Source organism: Salvelinus fontinalis, chromosome 17 (genome assembly GCF_029448725.1).
Source record: "Salvelinus fontinalis isolate EN_2023a chromosome 17, ASM2944872v1, whole genome shotgun sequence".
Classification (NCBI taxonomy): domain Eukaryota; kingdom Metazoa; phylum Chordata; class Actinopteri; order Salmoniformes; family Salmonidae; genus Salvelinus; species Salvelinus fontinalis.
The window spans coordinates 28,560,395-28,577,887 of NC_074681.1; the positions used below are offsets into that span (position 1 = coordinate 28,560,395).

The following is a 17,493-nucleotide window of genomic DNA, read 5'->3' on the forward strand; positions in this document are numbered from 1 at the left end:
GAGATTAAATGTCTCTGCTGTAACTAAGAAGCTTGGTTGGCTAGCAAGTTAGCAAATCAAATGCATAGCTGGAGCGCTGAGCTGGATAACATTTATTTATAATATATTTTTACAAAATTACGGTATTGAAAATCATACCGCCGGTATTTTGAAATATACCGTTTATACTGTATACTGGGGTATCGCCCAAGCCTAAACAACACTAATGTTAAGACAGTTAGTGGCTTGAGAAGAGGAGGATGGGTTTTCACTCAAGACAGTCAGGCCCCACTAAACAGTTGTATTGGATCACAGATACAACAGAGAACTCAGAACTCTTGAACTCTTGAAATACACTTTATTCTGCCCAGCTTTACGTTTATGCTCAAAACACCCGAGCTTCTTCGCTGCTGTGACATTCATCTCAAACGACGTGCATATATGCATGAACATATGAGCCAACGATGCTCAAAAAGTCCTTAGTGCATGAAAAGTTTGGCCATGTTTTTCTTAACGACAGTCACAATAAAAATGGGTTCATAAGAGGGGTGGGCAAAGTGGAGAGAGCGGTGGAGGGAGAGAGAGAGGAGAGTGGAGAGAGATGGAGGGAGGGAGGGTGGAGAGAGAGAGAGAGGGAGGTGGAGAGAGAGAGGAGAGTGGAGAGAGATGGAGGGAGGGAGGGTGGAGAGAGAGAGAGAGGGAGGTGGAGAGAGAGAGGAGAGTGGAGAGAGATGGAGAGAGGGAGGTGGAGAGAGAGAGAAGGAGCGTTAAAGGAGGGTGAACCTCCTTGATAAACATTGTGCTCTCCTAACTCCCAGGCAGCCTAGCATAGTGTAGCAAGGGGCACAGGGGAATCCAGCGATAAATCTTGCGCTGCATTTGCCATTGTTTCTGTTTGAGATGTCTGGTTCCCATCTGCACTGGCCATCTTGGGCCTGTGGATAAATAAACAGGGAAGGCAAGTGAGGAGTGAGGCCTGTTAAAGCATGCCTGGCTCTATAAAGGCTGCATGCCTCATTGGGGAGGCCTGGGGAGAGGCCCTGCCGTGACGTTCTGCACAAGGGGCACGCAGCTCAGCAGTCAGGCTCTGTGAGGCTCTGCCCTGCTCCACAGTCCACAGCACACATGGTCAACAGATAACAACCAGGCCAGAGCCAGGGGCCCCAATCCCACTGTCTGTCTCTGTGCTACTGGAGAAAGACTACCGGAGCATCTTCTCCTATTGTTAATCCCAACACTAAGGTTTTCAGACCGGTTTTAATTGTTAGAACAGACATGTGTGGGGGTGAGGGTTTGGTTTCAACATATATTGTCAAGAAAGACTTTGAAGCACTGTAAAACTTTTCACAGTAAATTGTGACAAAATAACATTTGCTTGAAATATATCCTGTTGAGTGTCTCTTTGAGGCATAAGTTACATTTCCACGATGAAAATAGAAATAGGCTACACTTACTATATTCAGGTCAGGTCACATAACTACATATGCATCTAATACATCTGGCTGTACAATGTTGTATACTGTCAACAGCGGGGATAAACCCCATTAGGTGAAGTCACAATATCAGAGTAAACTGATTGCTAGACAGCTCCTAATGGTTAAACACACAGCACTCATTTCTATTTCTGAGTCCCAAGTTAACCAACCACCAAAAGTGGCAAAAAGCCCTTTGTTACTGCCGGTCAATAGGGAGCGGTCTGTCTGTCGCCCCACACGCTGTCCGGTCGGGCGGTCGGATGGTGGGTTGGAGGCGGACTGAGGGCTGAGAGTTGTCAGACAGTCAGTAGGCAACTCTGTGGCTGTCCCAAATGGCACCCTATTCCCTATATAGTGCACTACTTTTGACCTGAGCCCTATGGGCCCTAGTCAACAGTAGTGCGCTAGATAGTGAGTAGTGTGCCCTTTGGGACGTAAAATGTGACACTGGAATGGTGTCAGCTGGAGGATTATCTGACAGGGTTTGTGGCCTTTCAGCAGGCCTGATCTCTGGTGGTTAGGTCAGGGCCACCCACACTGCCTGCCTCCCCTGCCTGGTTCTGCCTGGCTGCCCCAAGGCCCTGTTCCCCCTCCCAGGCTCCCTCCACTCTCAGCCAGGTGAGACCACCCTGCACGCAGCACTTTAGAGAGGAGAGAGGGTGTGCTCTCTCTATCCATCTATCTGTCAGGAGTGCCTGCCCGCTCGATTCCTGCTGTCTCTACACAGTCCATAGACGGACACACACACACGGCACGCACAAACACACACATTGAGCACATACACGGAGCACGCACACACAACACGCACGCATGCTCATTGAGCGGACTAATCAATCAGCCAGACACCTCTGGTTTCATAAGGCTAAGTCTCTGCTGAGCACTCTTAACTTGGCATTTACAGTTGAGACATTCCAGTGACAACTGATCTCGATTTAACAGTTATGTGTGCATGAACAATAACGCGGAGGGATGCCTTTTTCAATATGCATTTTGTCCAGTAGTTAAGGCTAATGATATCCCACAATAGTTACAATACAATTACTTTCTAATCATTCTTATTCATACCTCATCACCAACACTTGCCCAAAAATGAAATATCAGAAAAATATAGACTGGTTCAAACTTGTTTTAGTCTTATTCAAGAGTAGTCTATTTTATTGTATGCACTTATGACAGAGGGGGGAGCTCTACCAAAAGCTCTGTGTGTGTGTGTGTGTGTGTGTGTGTATGTATGGGAGGGAATAGCAAGAACTCCTGACCTCCCGCTCTCATTCCACCATGTCTCCTGTGTCCCCACTCACATACACTCACCTACTGCCCAAATCACAGACATCAATGTGGCTTAATGCTTAATCACTGCACTGAACACAAAGTCCTTGTACACTAATCTTTTTCTCAATATGTGACTTTAGGCAAATGGAATTTACAGTATTTAGTCAGATACACCCATCATTCCCCAGGTGCAGTGTCTTCGTGTTGATGGGATGGTCTGGGAGTGGAGAGACAACAGAGTGATTCCTATGCGGGGATTTGTAGCACCATTGCCGGGTTTCCTCTCTCATCACCCCAGGGTCGGTTTGTGTGCTGGGGGACTGTGCAATTCAATGCTTTTAATCTACGTGACTGTGCTGGATTAGGTATAAAAGCATGTGGAGGCACTGAGGGAGGGAGCATGCTGGAGCCAGCCCCCTTCTCTCCCTGGAGGCCAGCTGAACCCGCTTGGTTCTGTTTGCACCCAGACAGTCAATGGATATGTCTGTGTTTTTGTAATGTGGCTTTACTGTAAGTTTAATGCAAACAGAGTCTGAATAGGGGCTCATGAGTCTGAACTTGTCTTAATACTTTATACAGTTACAATACAACATCTCTGGTTTACTTACTCCTTACTAGAATAAATCAATGTGTATAAAACCATAACGAAAATCATTGAATATGATCTAATTTGGACAACAAAAAAATTACAAAATATAGAAAGATAGGCCATCCAGTCAACAGTCCATATCCCTCCCCTCTGTACCCCAGCGATCCCAGACCCCTCAACATGTCTCCTTGTCCTGGCTCCAGAATGCTACAGACCAGGGTGGGTTTCAGTGATCCACTCCGTGCGTTGGACAGCACCGGGCTGCTTCTGACATCATCTGTTTGAAGAGCAGCAAGGGGAGGGGGAGAGAGGGGAACGGCTGTAGGGAGAGAGTGGGGGAGGCAGGTTTGCAGCAGGTGAAATGAGGCCCTTCGCTTAGCCGGGGCCAGGAACGCACGGGTCAGTGGTCACCCAGAGGCACACATGATCTCCTGCTTTAATAGCCTCGCTGACCTCACTTTCCATACCGTGTCCAGGTGAAACATGGGGCGCCTGTCTTCTATAGGCTCATTCTAGTAGTACCCTCGCTCCCTCACTGGATGAACCACCTTCACCAGCTACAGCCCTACCCACACTGACACACTCTGAGAACATTTGTCCAGGCATTTTCTCCCATTTTCTCATTCTTTCAAATGATCAGCCATTATCAGCTGACTCTGTGCCCCCCAAATACCAAAGCAATGAATCATTGATTCCACCTTATCAACAAGGTGCTGTACTATGAGACCATGTTGTCTTGGACATACAGTACACTCATGTGGTCTGCATTGATAGGCCTGCACAGTATATTGATAGTTATATCACATTCAAAATGACATTAAACAAATTAAAATATCCAGTTTACAATAGGGATGATACATTAAACAGTATTTACTGCTGAAAGTCGAATCTCAACCTGAAATCAGTTTATTCAACTCCACATAATTTTTTGGGCAAATCTCCCATTGACTTCATTGGATGATTTACGTCAACTTCCTAGTAATACACCCATAAGTCAAGGTTAGGATTTAACCCCCAGGAGCTCACACATTAGATCCAGCCAATGCATCGGCAGAGAGAGCAGCCAATCTGGCTATGAGGTCAACTGTCTGTGTATGTGTCAAAAATGGCATCTAATCTTCCTTATGGGCCCTTGTCAAAAGGAGTGCACTACATAGGAAATAGGGTGCCATTTGAGATGCAATTTATGAGATCAACTGTCTGAGTCTGTGACCCACCTTGATTTTCTGTTGAATGTGTCTGAGGGCGTCTGCGGTGCCCATGTCAGCATCCTCCTGGATACACACTATGTCTAACTTCATCTTCACATCCAGCTTCGTCTTGGGGTCTGTGCTAATCATCTTCTGCACCTCTTTGGTTGTGATCACAATTACCTCTATAGAGGACCAACAAAGACGTTTAGGAATACTAAACCCAGTCACTCATATGGGACAGATGGCAGAATATATTACTTACTTGCAGAATATATGTATTAAAAAAAAATCATTCAAAACACTTAAAACGTAATACTTGCTTCTTTACACATCGAAAACATTGTAAGGGTTGTCTTGACTGCAGAAATTTTCCTTCCAAAGTAGTTTGCTTACTGTTGCTGTATTTAGCCTTGTAAAAGCTAATTGCAGGGCTTTGCTAGTTGGCTGCTCACAGTAAATACTGCCACACATGAAGTTACTATAGGGACGGGGAGGGCTCTGACTAGACTACGTCTTTCAGGTGGGATAGTATGCATTTGTGTGCTACATACCCAAATCAACTACAGTGCCTTCAGAAAGTATTCACACCTCTTGACTTTTTCCACATTTTGTTGTGTTACAGCCTGAATTTAAAATGTATTAAAATAAAGAATGCTTGTCACTGACTTACACACAATACACCATCTCTAAGAAAAATAATATATTAAAAAAGAAAAGCTGAAATGTCTTGAGTCAATTAGAATTCAACCCGTTTGTTATGGCAAGCCTAAATAAGTTCAGGAGCAAAAATGTGCTTAACAAGTCACAAACAGTTAGAGTTTAATGGCTGTGATAGAAGACTGATGGATCAACAACATTGTAGTTACTCCAGAATACTAACCTAATTGACAGAGTGAAAAGAAGGAAGCCTGTACAGAATACAAATTTACCCAAACATGCATTGTGTTTGCAGCAAGGCACTAAAGTAAGACAGCAAAAATTGTTGCAAAGCAATTCATTTTATGTCCTGAATATAAAAAAGTGTTATGTTTCGGGCTAATCCAATACAACACATTACGGAGTACCCCGCTCCATATTTTCAAGCATAGTGGTGGCTGCTTCATGTTATGGTTATGCTTGTAATTGTTAAGGACTGGGGAGTTTTTCAGGACAAAAAGAAGAAGAAAAGGAATAGAGCTAAGCACAGGCAATATCCTAGAGGAAAACCTGGATCAATCTGCTTTCCGCCAGACACTGGAAGACAAATTCACCTTTCAGCATGCCAATAACCTAAAATGCCAAATCTACTCTTGAGGTGCTTACCAAGACAGTGAATGTTCCTGAGTGGCCGAGTTACAGTTTTTACTTAAATCTACTTGAAAATCTATGGAAAGACATGAAAATGATTGTCTAGCAAAGATCAAAAACTAATTTGACAGAGCTCGAAGAATATCTTAAAGAATAGAGGGTAAATGTTGCACAATCCAGGTGTGTAACGCTCTTAGAGACTTAACGAGAAAGACTGTAATCGCTGCTAAATGTGCTTCTACAAAGTATTGACTCAGGGGTGTGAATACTTACAGTTGAAGTCGGAAGTTTACATACACCTTAGCCAAATACATTTAAACTCAGTTTTTCACAATTCCTGACATTTTATCCTAGTAAGAATTCCATGTCTTAGGTCATTTAGGATCACCACTTTATTTTAAGAATGTGAAATCAGAATAATAATAGAGAGAATTTTATTTTATTTTATTTATTTCACCTTTATTTAACCAGGTAGGCAAATTGAGAACACGTTCTCATTTACAATTGCGACCTGGCCAAGATAAAGCAAAGCAGTTCGACACATACAACAACACATAGTTACACATGGAGTAAAACAAACATACAGTCAATAATACAGTGAAAATAAGTCTATATACAATATGAGCAAGTGAGGTGAAATAAGGGAGGTGAAGGCAAACAAAATATATATATAAATAAATAAATAAAATATATAAAAAGGCCATGGTGGCGAAGTAAATACAATATAGCAAATAAAAAAATAACACTGGAATGGTTGGTTTGCAGTGGAAGAAGGTGCAAAGTAGAGATAGAAATAATGGGGTGCAAAGAAGCAAAATAAATAAATACAGTAGGTAAAGAGGTAGTTGTTTGGGCTAAATTATAGATGGGCTATGTACAGGTGCAGTAATCTATGAGCTGCTCTGACAGCTGGTGCTTAAAGCTAGTGAGGGAGATAAGTGTTTCCAGTTTCAGAGATTTTTGTAGTTCGTTCCAGTCATTGGCAGCAGAGAACTGGAAGGAGAGGCGGCCAAAGGAAGAATTGGTTTTGGGGGTGACCAGAGAGATATACCTGCTGGAGCGCGTGCTACGGGTGTGCGTTGCTATGGTGACCAGCGAGCTGAGATAAGGGGGGACTTTACCTAGCAGGGTCTTGTAGATGACCTGGAGCCAGTGGGTTTGGCGACGAGTGTGAAGCGAGGGCCAGCCAACGAGAGCGTACAGGTCGCAGTGGTGGGTAGTATATGGGGCTTTGGTGACAAAACGGATGGCACTGTGATAGACTGCATCCAATTTATTGAGTAGGGTTTTGGAGGCTATTTTGTAAATGACATCACCGAAGTCGAGGATTGGTAGGATGGTCAGTTTTACAAGGGTATGTTTGGCAGCATGAGTGAAGGATGCTTTGTTGCGGAATAGGAAGCTGATTCTAGATTTAACTTTGGATTGGAGATGCTTGATGTGAGTCTGGAAGGAGAGTTTACAGTCTAACCAGACACCTAGGTATTTGTAGTTGTCCACATATTCTAAGTCAGAGCCGTCCAGAGTAGTGATGCTGGACAGGCGGGCAGGTGCAGGCAGCGATCGGTTGAAGAGCATGCATTTAGTTTTACTTGTATTTAAGAGCAATTGGAGGCCACGGAAGGAGAGTTGTATGGCATTGAAGCTCGCCTGGAGGGTTGTTAACACAGTGTCAAGAGAAGGGCCAGAAGTATACAGAATAGTGTCGTCTGCGTAGAGGTGGATCAGAGACTCACCAGCAGCAAGAGCGACATCATTGATGTATACAGAGAAGAGAGTCGGTCCAAGAATTGAACCCTGTGGCACCCCCATAGAGACTGCCAGAGGTCCGGACAACAGACCCTCCGATTTGACACACTGAACTCTATCAGAGAAGTAGTTGGTGAACCAGGCGAGGCAATCATTAGAGAAACCAAGGCTGTCGAGTCTGCCGATGAGGATGTGGTGATTGACAGAGTCAAAAGCCTTGGCCAGGTCAATGAATATGGCTGCACAGTACTGTTTCCTATCGATAGCGGTTAAGATATCGTTTATGACCTTGAGCGTGGCTGAGGTGCACCCATGACCAGCTCTGAAACCAGATTGCATAGCGGAGAAGGTATGGTGGGATTCGAAATGGTCGGTAATCTGTTTGTTGACTTGGCTTTCGAAGACCTTAGAAAGGCAGGGTAGGATAGATATAGGTCTGTAGCAGATTGGGTCTAGAGTGTCTCCCCCTTTGAAGAGGGGGATAACCGCAGCTGCTTTCCAATCTTTGGGAATCTCAGACGACACGAAAGAGAGGTTGAAAAGGCTGGTAATAGGGGTGGCAACAATTTCAGCAGATAGTTTTAGAAAGAAAGGGTCCAGATTATCTAGCCCGGCTGATTTGTAAGGGCCCAGATTTTGCAGCTCTTTCAGAACATCAGCTGGCTGTATTTGGGAGAAAGAGAAATGGGGAAGGCTTGGGCGAGTAGCAGAGGGGAGGGCAGTGCTGTTGACCGGGGTAGGGGTAGCCAGGTGGAAAGCATGGCCAGCCGTAGAAAAATGCTTATTGAAATTCTCAATTATAATGGATTTGTCGGTGGTGACAGTATTTCCTATCTTCAGTGCAGTTGGAAGCTGGGAGGAGGTGTTCTTATTCTCCATGGACTTTACAGTGTCCCAGAACTTTTTTGAGTTTGTGTTGCAGGAAGCAAATTTCTGCTTGAAAAAGCTAGCCTTGGCTTTTCTAACTGCCTGTGTATACTGGTTTCTAGCTTCCCTGAAAAGTTGCATATCACGGGGGCTGTTCGATGCTAATGCAGAACGCCATAGGATGTTTTTCTGTTGGTTAAGGGCAGTCAGGTCAGGAGAGAACCAAGGGCTATATCTGTTCCTGGTTCTAAATTTCTTGAATGGGGCATGCTTATTCAAGATGGTGAGGAAGGCATTTAAAAAAAATATCCAGGCATCCTCTACTGACGGGATGAGATCAATATCCTTCCAGGATACCTCGGCCAGGTCGATAAGAAAGGCCTGCTCGCTGAAGTGTTTCAGGGAGCGTTTGACAGTGATGAGTGGAGGTCGTTTGATCGCTGACCCATTACGGATACAGGCAATGAGGCAGTGATCGCTGAGATCTTGGTTGAAAACAGCAGAGGAGTATTTGGAGGGCAAGTTGGTTAGGATGATGTCTATGAGGGTACCCGTGTTTACCGAATTGGGGTGATACCTGGTAGGTTCATTGATAATTTGTGTGAGATTGAGGGCATCAAGCTTAGATTGTAGGATGGCTGGGGTGTTAAGCATGTTCCAATTTAGGTCGCCTAGCAGCACAAGCTCTGAAGATAGATGGGGGGCAATCAGTTCACATATGGTGTCCAGAGCACAGCTGGGGGCAGAGGGTGGTCTATAGCAGGCGGCAACAGTGAGAGACTTGTTTTTAGAGAGGTGGATTTTTAAAAGTAGGAGTTCAAATTGTTTCGGAACAGACCTTAATAGTAAAACAGAACTCTGCAGGCAATCCTTGCAGTAGATTGCAACACCGCCCCCCTTGGCCGTTCTATCTTGTCTGAAAATCTTGTAGTTAGGGATGAAAATGTCAGAATTTTTGGTGGTCTTCCTAAGCCAGGATTCAGACACGGCTAAAACATCTGGGTTGGCAGAGTGTGCTAAAGCAGTGAACAAAACAAACTTAGGGAGGAGGCTTCTAATGTTAACATGCATGAAACCAAGGCTATTACGGTTACAGAAGTCATCAAAAGAGAGCGCCTGGGGAATAGGAGTGGAGCTAGGTACTGCAGGGCCTGGATTCACCTCTACATCACCAGAGGAACAGAGGAGGAGTAGGATAAGGGTACGGCTAAAAGCTATGAGAATTGGTCGTTTGGAACGTCTATAACAGAGAGTAAAAGGAAGTTTCTGGGGGCGATAAAATAGCTTCAAGGAATAATGTACAGACAAACGTATGGTAGGATGTGAATACAGTGGAGGTAAACCTAGGTAATGGGTGATGATGAGAGAGATATAGTCTCTAGGAACATCATTGAAACCAGGTGATGTCATCGCATATGTGGGTGGTGGAACTGAGAGGTTGGATATATAGTGAGCAGTGCTAGAGGCTCTACAGTGAAATAAGCCAATAAACACAGAATGATTTATTTCATCTTTTATTTATTTCCTCACATTCCCAGTGGGTCAGAAGTTTACATACACTCAATTAGTATTTGGTAGCATTGCCTTTAAATAGTTTAGCTTGGGTCAAACGTTTCAGGCAGCCTTCCACAAGCTTCCCACAATAAGTTGGGTGAATTTTGGACCATTCCTCCTGACAGAGCTGGTGTAACTGAGTCAGGTTTGTAGGCCTCCTTGCTCGCACACGATTTTTATGTTCTGCCCACAAATTTTCGATGGGATTGAGGTCAGGGCGTTGTGATGGTCACTCATTTTGCCAAAACTTTGGAAGTACGCGTCGGGTCATTGTCCATTTTGAAGACTCATTTGCAACCAAGCTTTAACTTCTCGACTGATGTCTTGGATGTTGTTTCAATATAGCCACATCATTTTTCTGCCTCATGATGCCATCTATTTTGTGAAGTGCACCAGTCCCTCCTGCAGCAAAGCACCCCCACAACATGATCCTGCCACCCCCGTGCTTCACGGTTGGGATGGTGTTCTTTGGCTTGCAAGCCTCCCCCTTTTTCCTCCAAACATAACGATGTTCAATATTGCCAAACGGTTCTATTTTTGTTTCTTCAGACCAGAGGACATTTCTCCAAAAAGTACGATCTTTGTCCCCATGTGCAGTTGTAAACCGTAGTCTGGCTTTTTTATGGCAGTTTTAGAGCAGTGGCTTCTTCCTTGCTAAGTGGTCTTTCAGGTTATGTCGATAGAATACTCGTTTTACTGTGGACATAGATACTTTTGTACCCGTTTCCTCCAGCATCTTCACAAGGTCCTTTGCTGTTGTTCTGGGATTGATTTGCACTTTTCGCACCAAAGTACATTCTCTAGGAGACAGAATGCGTCTCTTTCCTGAGCGGTATGACGACTGCGGGGTACCATGGTGTTTATACTTGTGTACTATTGTTTGTACAGATGAACGTGGTAACTTCAGGTGTTTGGAAATTGCTCCCAAGGATGAACCAGACTTGTGGAGATGTACTTTTTTCTGAGGTCTTGGCTGATTTCTTTGGATTTTCCCATGACGTCAAGCAAAGAGTCACTGAGTTTGAAAGTAGGCCTTGAAATAGATCCACAGGACACTTATTTACTCAAATTGTCAATTAGCCAATCAAAAGCTTCTACAGACATGACATCATTTTCTGGAATTTTCCAAGCCGTTTAAAAGGCACAGTCAACTTAGTGTATGTAAACTTCCGACTTCAACTGTATGTAAATTAGATATTTCTGTATTTCATTTTCAATAAATGAAAATGTTTTTACAGTCATTATGGGGTATTGTGTGTAGATTGGTGAGAAAAAAAAGTCTGTAACACAACAAAATGTGGAATAAGTCAATGGGTATGAATACTTTTTGAAGGCACTGTAAACCCAATCACCAACCCTTTTTTAATGTGTCCCATCGCCAACCGTAAATATAATATAAACTGTTGTATAACCTGCAACACTACCCATGTATTTTATTTGCTAATGTTTCCCTGCAAAAACAAATGTTACATTGGCGCTGTGATGTCGCCTCTCCTGTTTCTAGACATGTTATGGAAGCGGGCCATATAACTGATTACTTGCAGTGTATTGGTATAGAAAAGATTTGGGCTAAACATAGAGGTGACAATATTGAAAGAAATAGGTGTATTAGCAGCCCAAAGCCCGATGTTTTTGCAATGCGTTATTATAAAAAGAGTTGTTTTTTTAGATGCATTATTGTCATGTGTGTGCACTTGTCAGTCGTTACCCTTAACGAGCCCACAGTAAAGACGCACACCTTCAGAGGAGACGCTAATGACACTGACGGAGGTTTAGGCCGAAACGTTTGTATATCTACCTACCCCTGAATGAAATAAATACTAAAAATAAACTTTGAGTGTGGACCAGCTACACAATTTTGGAATAGTATGTTAACCTCAACTACAGTATCTCCATTTGAAAACTCTGTATCGCATACTTCTATGCACTAATTAGTGAAACTGGACTCTATTAACAATAATAGCAGTTAGCTTTTTTTATGTTGAAATTCCCATAATGTGTATGATAAAACCTTGCTTTAAGGGGCAATCCCGCTATAGGGGCAATTCCATGGTTAAGGAAGAATCAGATTTTTTACTTAAAAATGTATGCCAAACAAAGTTTAACAAACCATACAATTCTATGCACAAGGCCTATTTTGACAATTTACACAGAAAATTTTACTAAACACATTTACTGAAAGAACTGCAGATGCAGATGTAAAATCTCCCTCAGTTTTATGTGAACACATTTCCCAAAAACTCTTAAATATCTGCTCTGAATTAAGATTCAAGATGTCTGAGAAAGAATAGTGTCAGCTATGGCATGACACATTGAGTTTGAAAACAATTTTGGTTATTGAATTATATCAGGTAACAGAATTGTGGTAAAGGAATTTCATCATAGTTCCCTGATCTATACTACACAGAAATACATAATTATGGATATGAATGTCATTCTCTTCATGGTGACGTATCCTAAATAGGTACACAAAAGGTAAAAATATGCAATATTCTCCTTTGCATATTTGGGTATTATTTGCACAGGAGAGCTCAGTACAGTAGAGTACAACACAGAACAGTACAGTGTACTCAACTCTAGTGTGCTCTACTGTGTACTGTACTCTACTTGATATCAATAAAAACACTAACTGATAGGTCTACCTTTACTTGTTACTTCTGTGAAATGTCATTATCCTCCCTCCTCACGAGGAAGAGAAATGAGAAAATATCTGAAAGATGTGGGTTTTTGGTAATGGAATTTCAAAGCACAAGGCAATGTTTCTTAAACACACAGAAGGCAGAAAAAATGATCCTAAACTAAACATAAAAGTGTTGATATAAGTTGGCAGGGGTCTTTACTTCAACATTATTGTTTTCATGTATTTCAAATAACGTCTAAGACTTTTTATGGTAGATGTTTTCTATCTATTTTCCATCTTTTGACAAGAAATCAAAGCCTTTGCTTATTCCAGATTTTTAGGATGGAAAATGGTTGAAAATGTACATATAATTTCATTTCTCAAAAATATAGACTCTTAGCTTTCATCTGACACCCAATTTGACATGCTCCTGTGAACTTCACGTTGGTGCTCATGGCTCCTTTTACATGGAAAGTACCTTAGGCTACTTCAACACTAAGGATAATGAGGAACTCAACAAGAAATAATTTTGAAAAATCCCCCAAAATCCACTCACTCCTAACCAGACACACCACACCTTCCAGAAGACTGACACTCCAGTGGAGGGCCCTCATGTGCACTTTACTGAAGCAAAGAGGTGGCCAAGAACAGCTTTCTCAGACCACAGTGGTGGCTATTACAACTAGGCCGAGAGGAGTCCTATATCAAGCCCTGGGCCACATGATTAGAGGAGAAAATTGTGCTCTCTATAACAATCTTAGTCATTTAACCCCCAATAATTACCTATGACTTATCATTACCCAAATGCAGCCTGACTGTCTGAGCTACATAGAGGCCTGGCAGCAAACTGACTCCACTGCAGGGACCTATAAACACTGTAAATAGGTCTACCCATGCATTCACTTTGTCTTAACTGCAAGTTTCTTAGCTAGACTCATGTATTCCAAAAAAACATGTTAGCTAGGCTATAAGCCATCTCATTATATTCTGAAACAAATACTAAGAAACATACATAGGAGTATGAGACCATGGTGTTATTAAGGTGGTATACATCCTTTTAGAAATAATGGCTTTGCCACTGACAGCACTAGAGCAGTACTTTTTATCCACAGTCCCTAAGTGACCTTTATTGCGCCATTGGTTCATGCATCAACAAATATGTGACGGGTCATCAGCTAAATTTAGCAGCAGGACAATTTGTATTGAGCGGATGGTCAAGGGGGCCAGAACATAATTACAAATAATTTGTAGACTGCCAATTGATAGCAAGAATATAAGTTATAATATTGGACTAAAACAATAATTTCAAACCTTGCTCACATTTGTATACGATCACGTGTCTCTATTATGCGTTGGAATACTTGGGAAGAGATTTCCAAAATTAAAATCAGTTTTTTCTTGCTCAGAAAAGCCACCAGTTGGGGAACCCTGAAATATGGCATGAATGGGGATGTTATTGGGTCACACTGCATTCCCATGCTGGGCTGCTCTGTCATGTGGGATGAGGTGAGGTGGCACTGGCGGTGTTACCCATACAGTCTTAAATAACATGGAGAAGTGGTATCTGTTGCATTCAGGTCACACAGAAATGTGAATATCTTTTACATTGTTGAAGAATTTAGCTCCTTTGTGTTACCTTGAAAGTGTCTCACACACACACACACACACACACACACACACACACACACACACACACACACACACACACACACACACACACAACTCTTATTCTGAAAACAGGAAGCATCTACCAGAGGGAGTCCACTTGGTAGTTGTAGTATCCAACACCATGATTCTGGGATTTTATTTGAACATGAAAAAAAGTAATACACCAAAGTGGGTTTGATTGGATCGAGCCATAAATGTAGAGAATATTACCTTCAAACCCCACTCTCTCCAGCAGGTTGAGGGGGTACCAGATGAGGGGCTTGTTCCCTACAGGTAGCAGAGGTTTGGGGGTGTTGTAGGTCAGGTCCATCATACGAGAACCACCACCAGCAGCCATCAATACCGCCTGCAGCTCCATCTTCTGTTATACATACACACACCAGCTGTCCAATTTATATGACCACATCAATATGATTGTGCTTGCTCTCTTGCTGACGTCATACAGTAAGTAAGTTCCTACATTATCCCAAAAACGTGACGCACACAAACATGTTCAGTTAGCTAACGTTAGCTACCTTACAAGCCGACAATTCAATCGCTAACAAATGGATTAAGTACTTGCAAGCAGTAATACCAATTGTCAGGTTGACTCCCAGTAGTAGATAAAGCAAATCACGTGACCTACCTTTTGGAGAACGTCAACAGGTTTATTCAGCAGCAATATACTTGTCCCCAATATGACAGCGCTGTGCTGTCACTAGTGTTCGCTAACAAGCTAACCAATAGTTCGCTATCCTGAAATGTTCCACAGTCTCAACCGAGATCAAAAGTTTAATGAGCTTATTATAATATGTACAGATCTTCACCAATACGTGGTAACAACTTTTTGTGAAACAATAAAACAGTATTAGAGACAGTTCGATAAACTGACTAGTACCATGCTAACTTGTATGATGACACCTCCTACCGTTGATGAAATCGGTCCGGGAGAAAACTATATCTAAAACCGGATATTTTGGTTCCTACAGTCATTGGTCAGAATGAAACAATTCAGGGATTTACACAGTCAACAAACAAACAAATACAACAAAATCCATATCATCATCATCAAAAAATCGTTCGGGGAGAAAACTAGATCTAAAATCAGATATTTTGTTCATACAGTCATTGGTCAGAATTAAACATTTCAGGATTTAAACATTCAACAAAACCAACACTATCAGTATCATCATCAATATGTTTGTTGTTTATTTGTTGTGAGAATTAAATAACTTTTGGCTTTTTCATGTCTGCTGTTTTGCATTTTATTCTTATCACATATTTTTATTTAGGCTATCACCATGTTAATTTGCTGTTTGGTTGACATGCTCATTTGAAAACGTTGACGTTTAAAAATGCTTTCATGATGTTTATTATAATGATTTTATCATAAAAAAATGTAGGAAAGGAAAGCTGAAAATTAACTTTGTGTGTCTTTATAGGGAGATTCCTAAGGACTCACACCAGCAATTTCCAGGCTGGGCTGAGGCCCCCACCAGTGCAGATTACCAGCCACCCAGCTCCTCCAGACAGAGCCCAAACCCCAATTCTCAGACCTCCGATGTAACAGCAAATTTAACTCTGGGAATGTGGCGTGGCTTTGTTTTCTCTGGACTGGAGATGAGCTTCATTGGTAGCTGCCTATAGTGGAAGCATTGAAATAACAAGACAAGCTGTCGCAGTTCACTCTGAAGAGAGGGAAGGGAAAGAGGAGAACTGTGTAAATGTTCACTGACACAACTATGAGAATGCATTTTAAAGTCCTTCTGGTCACTTTGACATAGTGCTGCTTAGTCACAAGAATGTTTACTGTGGTGAAAAACAGCAGTTAGACCACCAGGATAATCATGTGTTAATGATGGGAGCGAAGTTTGCCAACTGGCAGGGAGTGTAGTAGTTTACCTCCTCAATACAAAGGTAAATAACTGGTCCACTGACACTTTGCCAATGAAATCCCACTTAATGATCACAAATAAATATTAGTTGTACAGTACAAACATTTTTATAACCAACTAAGCACACACATTTTATTTTTATTATATGGAAGGCAGAAATCATTAGTTCATCCTTTAAAAATGAATTTGAAATCACTGCATGGTAGCCTATCAGAAAGAAAAGGGAAAGGTTAAAGGGAGGGTTACCCAAATTATAAAATGACATATTGGTTTCCTTTACGTGTAAAGAGTTTATGGAGAAGATATGACAAGAATACATTATTTGTTTTTGTTTACCTGGCCACTACTTAAAATGGCAACTTTTGAGAATTTGTGGCACAAATCCAATGCAAGTCAATGGTACCTACATTATATTAGCATTTTCATGCTTAATGTCCAAATCATCTGACCTAAAGAATCGAAAAACTGATTGTGTAACTCAATTAAGTTATTTATAGATGATTTGGACATGAAGCGTGAAAATGCTTATATTGGTACCATTGACTTCCATTGGATTTGTGCCACAAATGCTAAGAAGTTAGCATTTGAAACAGTGGCCAGGTAAACAAAACCAAAGCATCTATTCCTGTCATACCTTGTCCATAGACTGTCTACAGGGTATGGAACCCAATTTGTAACTTTGTAATTTGGGTGAACTTTCACTTTAAACTTGTTTCAACCAAAACTTTCAAGTATAATTGAAGAAATAGAGAAGAGCCATGCATAACATCCAAGTACAACGTTTGTATTTGCCCTGATGATCCTGTCACTCACAATGGTTGATTGATGTAGAATATGGCAGCATGTATTAATCTGAGATGGAATAAAAGCCATGGACCAAAGATCTTCATTATTCAAATCTAGCTCACATGACATGCTTCTACTATAAATGGTTTCTTTATATTCTTCTGGTCCTCACCATCAACCCCTTCACAAGGTGTTTTCTACATGCAGATGGCATTACTCTTGTCATAAAAAGGGGTTCTGGCTAAAACTAAGGCTATCATAAAAGTCAACCCATAGCACTGACACTGTGAGATTATCCCCTTTCCTTTTTTACAACATTCGCATGACATTTCTGGCCCCCAAACATGAAGAGGCAACTGTGAGGTTCAATTGAAATCTCATAATAATATAAATAGCAGAAAATGTGCTCTTAGTAGTGTGGCACAAAGTACAGAGCAAGGCAGTGTCTTTAAAGGGTTAACAAACGTTTAGTAGAGGTATTATGAGACCATACTATTTTCTGGCTTTGCTATACCTCCGAAACAAATGTTAGTGCTTTGAAAATATCAGATGTATTTTTTATATTATTAATATCCTGTAG

At 41.8% G+C, this 17,493-nt stretch overlaps 1 protein-coding gene across 3 annotated transcripts in view; it reads right to left on the minus strand.

Moving 5' to 3' along the window:
• The window catches only part of LOC129814112 (translation initiation factor eIF-2B subunit gamma-like), a 62,334-nt gene extending 47,163 nt beyond the window's left edge, over positions 1 to 15,171 (minus strand). For 2 of the 3 annotated variants that reach the window (XR_008753230.1, XM_055866919.1), the window contains exons 1-3: positions 14,879 to 15,171; positions 14,464 to 14,614; positions 4,533 to 4,690 (exon numbers count right to left, since the gene is read on the minus strand). Coding sequence is in view for 2 of the 3 variants with exons in the window: in XM_055866919.1 (XP_055722894.1) it covers positions 4,533 to 4,690; positions 14,464 to 14,611 (306 nt within the window). In the remaining variant the exon portion in view is untranslated. Of the gene's footprint in view, positions 1 to 4,532; positions 4,691 to 14,463; positions 14,637 to 14,878 lie in introns of all 3 variants that reach the window. The other variant, XM_055866920.1, reaches the window with a different exon arrangement.
• Between the last annotated feature and the right edge of the window lie 2,322 nt (positions 15,172 to 17,493).